Source organism: Cuculus canorus, chromosome 2 (genome assembly GCF_017976375.1).
Source record: "Cuculus canorus isolate bCucCan1 chromosome 2, bCucCan1.pri, whole genome shotgun sequence".
NCBI lineage: Eukaryota > Metazoa > Chordata > Aves > Cuculiformes > Cuculidae > Cuculus > Cuculus canorus.
In genome coordinates this window covers 98470561-98478442 of record NC_071402.1, presented here as the reverse complement: position 1 = coordinate 98478442, position 7882 = coordinate 98470561, and the positions used below count along the sequence as shown (strand labels likewise).

Here is a 7882-nt window from a genome sequence, read left to right as displayed (position 1 = left end):
TGTGGTGGGTGGAGGCCCCAGGAGATGCTGGTGAGGGCCTTGAAGGCCCATGGATGCTCTCAGCACCCTTACACTGTCCCATGGGTAGAGAGAAAGGAATGAACTACACAGGGCCTGGAGTACAAATATGGTGGGATCCCATGAACAGGAGCCAGGCTGGAGCCGGTGAGAAGTGTGAGGAGAGAGGAGGAACAGCCCAGTTATTTCCTGACTATTAACTCCCTCTTCATCACCCTCCATGCTTCTCCAAGGGTTGCTTGGTCAGATGACTTGGGGTCGATGGAGACATTTGAGCCTGGGAGAAACTGGGAAGGGAATGGGATTTAACATTTTGTCCTTCTTTCAATCCAAAGCTTTCTTAACTGGCAATAAATTGAATTGATCTTTGGCAAGGCCACATGTCTGTGCCAGTGACAGTCATTGGTCCCTGATCTCCTTGGCTTTCTCTTGGCCCATGAGCTTTTCTGGTTCACTTTCTCCCTTTGTCCATTGGTTCCCAGCACGGAGGGAGCAGCTCAGGGGGGGTCTGGCTGCTGGCCAAGGTTAACCCACCACAGGACACATCAGGGCTTCTGTGTCCATTACGCGACTCCCAGCACAAGGAAGACCCTGCCCAGCCTGGAGTGAGTCCTGCCGAGGCCAGAAGGCTGGTTGGGGCTGGAGCACATTATGGACAAGGAGAAGCTGAGAGAGCTGGGGTTTGAGAAACCTTTCAGGGGAAAAATTTGAGCTAACACCCAGGGCAGCTGGGGATCCCAATCCATGGGCATTCTCAGTATTTGAAGAGACGAGGCCATGAGCCCCTGATGTGTTCGGAGCTGTGTGAGAAAGGGTTTGGCTGAGAGCCCAGCCGTGGCCAGAGCTGTGGGACTGGTGTGCAAGAAATGTCAGTAGGAAACAGGTTCCCTTTTTATTAATGATTAATAATTCTTTGGGTATCATAGAATCATAGGATCATAGAATCACTAGGTTGGGAAGGACACACTGGGTCATCAAGTCTAACCACAGTCTAACCATTCCTAACACTCCCTAAACCATGCCGCTCAGCACCTCATCCACCCATCCCTTAATCACCTCGAGGGAAGGTGACTCGACCACCTCCCTGCGCAGCCTATTCCAGTGACCAGTGACCCTTTCTGTGAAAAGTTTTTTTCTTGATGTCAAGCCTGAACCTCCCCTGGTGGAGCTTGAGGTCATTCCCCCTTGTCCTGTCCTCAGACAATTGGGAGAAGAGCCCAGCTCCCTCCTCTCCACAACCTCCTTTCAGGTAGTTGTAGAGAGCAATGAGGTCTCCCCTCAGCCTCCTCTTCTCCAGGCTAAACAACCCCAGCTCTCTCAGCCACTCCTCGTAAGACTTGTTCTCCAGCCCCTCACCAGCTTCGTTGCTCTTCTCTGGACACGCTCCAGAGCCTCAACATACTTCTTGTGGTGAGAGGCCCAGGACTGAACACAGTACTCAAGATGTGGTCTCATCAGTGCTGAGTACAGAGGGAGAATAACCTGCCTGGACCTGCTGGTCACACCGTTTCTGATCCAAGCCAAGATGCCACTGGCCTTCTTGGCCACCTGGGCACACTGCTGGCTCATGGTCAGTCAGCTGTCAACGAACATCCTCAGGTCCTTCTCCTCTAGGTAGCTTTCTTCTCCTCTAGGCGGTCTGTAGCACTGCATAGGGTTGTTGTGCCCCAAGTACAGGACCCAGCATTTGGCCTTGTTAAATTTCACACCATTGGCCTCGGCCCAGCAGTCCAGCCTGTTGAGATCCCTTTGCAGAGCCTCCCTACCCTCCAGCAGATCCACGCTTCCTCCCAGCTTAGTGTCATCCGCAAACTTGCTGAGGGTGCACTCAATGCCTTCATCCATGTCATTGATAAAGACATTGAACAGGGCTGGACCCAGTACCGAGCCCTGAGGAACCCCACTTGTAACTGGCCTCCAGCTGGAGTTAACTCCATTGACCACCGCTCTCTGGGCCATCCAAACAGTTTTCGACCCAGGAGAGTGTGCGCCTGTCCAGGCCAGAGGCTGACAGTTTCTGAAGCAGAATGCTATGAGAAACTGTCAAAGGCATTCAAGAAACTGTGTCAAGAAGACTCCATCCACAGCCTTTCCCCCATCCAGTAGTTGAGTCACTTTGTCATAGAAGGTGATCAGGTTAGTTTAGCAAGACCTCCCTTTCGTGAATCCATGTTGACTGGGCCTGATCACCCGGTTCTCTTGCATGTGCTCCATGATAGCACTCAAGATCACCTGTTCCATGACTTTTCCCGGCACTCAGGTCAGACTGACAGGCCTGGAGTTCCCCAGATCCTCCCTGCAACCCTTCTTGTAGATGGGCACAACATCAGGCAGCCTCCAGTCCAGTGGAACTTCCCCAGTCAGCCAGGACCGCTGGAAGATGGTGGAAAGGGGTTTGGAAAGGACATCCACCAGCTCCTTCAATACTCTTGGGTGGATCCCATCCGGCCCCATAAATTTGTGGGTGTCTGGCTGGGCAAGCAAGTCTCTAACCACCTCCTTTTGGATCATGGGAATCTCATTCTGCTCCTCTAACTCCTGGGTTTGTACACAGGGGGAACAACTTCCCGTACTATTAAAGACTGAGGCAAAGAAGGCATTAAGTACCTCAGCCTTGTCTTCATCCCTTGTCACTGTTGTTCCTTCTGCATCCAATAGGGACTGAATGGGGACTGGATGGGGGAAAGGCTGTGGCTGTAGTCTTCTTGGACTTCAGTAAAGTTCAGGGGCAGATTCTGTGTGGGCTGCAGTGCACATGGGCACAGACCAGACCCTGCTCTGCTGGTCCTTCAAGTCCCTCTCAGGAGGTCTCACTGGAAAAGGAAACCGTAGCCTGACCCAACCCCGCACACACCCCCCATTTATCTGAACACTGGTGTTTTCATCTGAGCATCTTTCTAGGACATGTTCTTGAGAAAATCTTTAGAAGCCCGGAGCCTTCAGGCACCGCCCTGAGGAGATCCCCTCTCTTCATGGAAAGGCTGTTGTGGAGGCAGCTCTGTCCCACCAGTGCCCACTGCCTGTCCCTGCCTGCGGGCACAGCACTGCCACGCAGCACGGCTGTGACCAAGCTCAGAGCCCTCAGGCCTTGCAGCAAGGCAAGGGATGAGGAGGAGAGTGTGGAAGTGGAGAGAGAACAGCTCTGGGAGACCCAGCGCTGGTGCCTGGCAGTGCTGCTGTGCCGGGACTCTTTTCCCCTCCAGCCATGAACACAGGAACTGTCCCTGCAGCTCCAGAAAGGCCTTGGAGGAAGGGTGTATGGAAGAAACAAGGTGCTGAATGGACCTTTTCTTACAAATGCAGAGCATGGGTTGCTGTTTACTCAGTTATTGGTTACAAAGGGAAAGCAGAGAGTGAATTAAAAAGGCCATGAAAACATAAATTTTAACAAAAAGCCACACTACCACCAATAAAAGAAGGCAGTGTGGGCTGCAACCAATCACATTATAACTGCTATGCAGAAGATGATGAGCAGTTCATTGCTGCAGAGAACCATCCAGTTATGAGTTTCCACACAGCATCCTTGAGCTGTTGGTTCCTCAAGCTGTAGATGAGGGGGTTCAGTGCTGGAGGCACCACTGAGTACAGCAATGACACCGTAAGGTCCAAAGGTGGAGAGGAGGTGGAGGGGGGCTTAAGGCCGGCAAATGCTCCAGAGCTGATAAACAGGGAGACCACAGCCAGGTGAGGGATGCATGTGGAAAAGGCTTTGTGCCGTCCCTGCTCAGAGGGGATCCTCAGCACAGCCCTGAAAATCTGCACATAGGACACCACAATGAAAACAAAACAGCCTAATGCTAAACAGATATTAAACACAATAAGCCCGTCTTCCCTGAGGTAGGAGTGTGAGCAGGAGAGCTTGAGGATCTGGGGGATTTCACAGAAGAACTGGTGCACAGCATTGCCCTGGCAGAGGGGCAGGGAAAATGTATTGGCCGTGTGCAGGGGAGCATTGAGGAACCCAGCGCCCCAGGCAGCTGCTGCCATGTGGACACAAGCTCTGCTGCCCAGGAGGGTCCCGTAGTGCAGGGGTTTGCAGATGGCAACGTAGCGGTCGTAGGACATGATGGTGAGAAGAGAATACTCTGCTGAAATGAGAAAGATAAAGACTTGGGCAACACATCCTGCATAAGAAATGGCCTTGGTGTCCCAGAGGGAATTGGCCATGGATTTGGGGACAGTGGTGGAGACGGATCCCAGGTCGAGGAGGGAGAGGTTGAGGAGGAAGAAGTACATGGGGGTGTGGAGGTGGTGGTCACAGGCGATGGTGACGATGATGAGGCCATTGCCCAGGAGGGCAGCCAGGTAGATGCCCAGGAAGAGCCAGAAGTGTAAGAGCTGCAGCTCCCGTGTGTCTGTGAATGCCAGGAGGAACAACTGGGTGATGGAGCTGCTGTTGGACATCTGCTGCCTCTGGGGTGTGGGGGAGGAAAGGATAGCGAGAAGTTAGGGGAAAATTTTCTGACCCAAATCAAAGCCATTTCTCATTTCCCAATCGAACAGCATTTTCTCTCTCACATCATCTCTTCTCCATGGAGCTTCAGGTAAAACAAAGATTCAATAGGACAGGTTTGCATCCTGGAGGGAAGCTGACAGCTTGGAAGGAAACTTCAAGGAGAGCCAAGTATCGTCATGATGAAATCTCACAGTGAAGGAGAGTCAGCTTATTCCTTAGGGATTGACACAGACTTTAGTAGACCCAGCTCCACAGGTGAGATGAAAGCTTGGACTCTTCATTGCGTGGACCCAACTGCATGGGAGGAACCAGAAAATTAGTGCCCAACCCGAACATCCCCAGAGAGACTGGCAGCAAGAATGAGAGAACAACAGCAAGAGCAAAGACAGGGGGAAAACAGGGAGGAACAGAGTGAGGGTCTGGCTGTGAGAGGCCAGGGCAGAGGCAGCCGGGCACACCGACAGCGTTCCCCTTCCCCAGCTGTGCTCACCCCCTCCCAGACACCAACCCTGCCGGGCAGTTGCTCTCAACCCCTGGGCTCTGGAGAGGGCACTGGAGCTGTGGCTGCAGAGGAGGGGGTTCAGCCTTGGAGCCCAGAGCCCTGAGGGCAGAGGCTTTGCTGGGTGGGAGAGGAGGCAGGGGGCTTGCTCAGAGGAAGGGGCTGCACTGGACGGGATCACACAGAGCTGTCTGAATTCTCCCTCCCACAACAGCTCCATTTTAAGTTCTCTGATCCTCTCCCTTCTACCTGGAGATTTTCTTCCTGGGAGCTCTTTCCCTGTCCCACGCCTTCTCCCTGTCAGTGCTCACAGACCCCATCTGACCCTCTCTGCTCTCCCCCCATCCCTACACAAACCTGCCTGTTTGCCGGGTAAACAAGGTTCTTGTTTATGAGCAGAAAGGGACAGGACAGGCTGAGCCTGATGGATCCAGCAGAGGTGATGCTCGTGCTCTCCATGGGCAGAGGAGCAGCTGGAGACACTTTAGGAGCCTCCTATCAGACCTACTGACCACTCAAGGACACAGCTCAGGAGTGTCACTAATTTGTTCAAGCATGAGAGCCTCTTGATCCATTTCTCCCCTGAAATTCCCCAAGAGCAGGGAACTGAAAATGCAGAACCAGAGAAGTTCCTTATGTTTAACATCATCCTGGCCCTGATCTTCCCCTTTAGAAATATCCTGGTGTGATTTTGAGCTTTGAGCAGCCTTGAATCACAGAACACCCTCTTGAAAGCAGACAGACCCTCTCCTTTCAGGAGCTGCTTCTTCCACCCACAGCTTCTCTGTACCACATGAGGACCTCCCCAGGCAGGCTGAGCACTGACCCTGGTTTTTCTCTCCACTGGAGACACTGCAAGAGCCCTCCTGACAGATCCCACAGGCTGTGGCTGTGCCGGCTTCAGGAGATGCCTCCAGGAATGGCACCTGCATTGTCCTGAACCCAGAGACTCACCTGGAGAAGGGCTGTGAAGATTTTTCTCCAAATGAAGCCTCCCCTCTACTCCCACCCCACCCTGCCATGAACCTCTCTCTGCCTCCCTCCTCTCCCCTCGCTGCCTGCAGGCAGTGCCCTCAGCCCTGCTGGGCTTTGCAGAGGAGCTGCTCCTGCCCAGAGATGGCTCTTTGTAGCGCTGCCCACTTGCCACCAGCTCCCTCCCTGCCAGGAGCCCAGCCCAGCTCAGCAGCAGAGGAGCAGCCCAAGGCAGCCCTTGCTCTGCCCCCTCGGGGCTCCCTCCAGGTGTCCCTGGGGCTCCAGGGGAACCTGCTGAGAAACAGCCTGAAGCCATCCCTGATGTTCCCTCTGTCCTCTGGGCAGAGACACTTCTGTCCTGCAGTGCCATTGCTCCTCTTAGACAAGTAGCTGGGCAGGAGAATTGCTTTTCTTGCCCCATCTTTAGACAAGAGAGGACGAAGGTGACAAGGAATGATCTAATTTCTCCAAGCTGGGGAGATGTATTCTGTTGGGTGAATTTGGGCATTTGATCCTGGGTCTTTAGACCTGGGACTAGAAAGACATTCAGGTCTCTTTTGTCCCAGCTACGTCTCTGCTCTAAGCAAAGCATTTGAACACATGAGGTGTTGGACTCTTGGTCCCAGGTTTCCTTCTGGCAGGGATGAGCTTGCCTGGTGCCACAGCTGCAGGGCTTCAGCCCCACTGGGCAGCAATGCCCTCAGCCAGGGGCACAGGCAGGAGGAGATGGAGCCGTTCCTGTGAGAGACAGAGCTGGGACATGGTCACAGAGCTCAGGACAGATGGGCTTCAAGGACAGTATCCTCCGAACACTGCGAGAGTCCAGACTGAAACCCAGTCTCAACTTGAGAAGCCATTCAAGAGCACCATGATGAGCGTTTGCTGCATCACAAACTGCTAAGGAAGAAACAAAGCCCCTGTGTGGGTACTACTGGTTTTAGGAGGAGCAGGTGTAGAGAGATCTGAGATTCCCTGTGTCCTCTCTGCCTCTCTCTTGCCAAGGAAGGTCTTGTGGCCCTCTGTGTCTCAGGGCAGGACTATGGAGGAGATCAACCGGCGGTGGGTGGGGATCAAGTCAGGGATCACTTGAGCAAACACCATCCTTCCCAGTGTATAGGACAGCAGGGGCAGCATCCCAGGGAGCAGAGTGAGCAGGACGATGTCCCAGTGAGTCCTCTCTCCATCATCTTCCAAAGGTCATGGAGACTGGAGTAACTCCCTAAGCACTGGCACCTTGCTCACATTGTGACAGGCATCTTGGGTGGACTACAGCGAAGAAGTGAGATCATGCAGGGAAAAAATCAGGAGGGTTAAGGACCAACTGGAAATGAAACTGGCTAAATCTGTGAAAGATAATAAAAAATCTTTCTACAAATGCATTAACAAGAAAAGAAGGATGAGGGAGAATATTCAGTCCCTATTGGATGCAGAAGAACAACAGTGACAAGGGATGAAGACAAGGCTGAGGTACTTAATGCCTTCTTTGCCTCAGTCTTTAATAGTAAGGAAAGTTGTTCCCTCTATGTACAAACCCAGGAGTTAGAGGAGTAGAATGAGGCTCCCATGATCCAAGAGGAGGTGGTTAGAGACTTGCTTGCCCAGCTAGACACCCACAAGTCTATGGGGCCGGATGGGATCCACCCAAGAGTATTGAAGGAGCTGGTGGATGTCCTTTCCAAACCCCTTTCCACCATCTTCCAGTGGTCCTGGCTGACTGGGGAAGTTCCACTGGACTGGAGGCTGGCTGATGTTGTGCCCATCTACAAGAAGGGTTGCAGGGAGGATCCGGGGAACTCCAGGCCTGTCAGTCTGACCTGAGTGCCGGGAAAAGTCATGGAACAGGTGATCTTGAGTGCTATCATGAAGCACATACAAGACAACCGGGTGATCAGGCCCAGTCAACACAGGTTGATGAAAGGCAGGTCTTGCCAAACTAA

At 53.0% G+C, this 7882-nt stretch overlaps 1 protein-coding gene across 1 annotated transcript; it reads right to left on the bottom strand.

Annotated features, from left to right (window-relative positions):
• Nucleotides 1-3471: 3471 nt before the first annotated feature.
• On the bottom strand, nt 3472-5210 carry LOC128851156 (olfactory receptor 14A16-like). Its single transcript, XM_054057881.1, has one exon. It carries the CDS (start codon nt 4420-4422, stop codon nt 3472-3474), a length of 951 nt encoding a protein of 316 aa, XP_053913856.1. The 5' UTR covers nt 4423-5210.
• Nucleotides 5211-7882: the final 2672 nt, after the last annotated feature.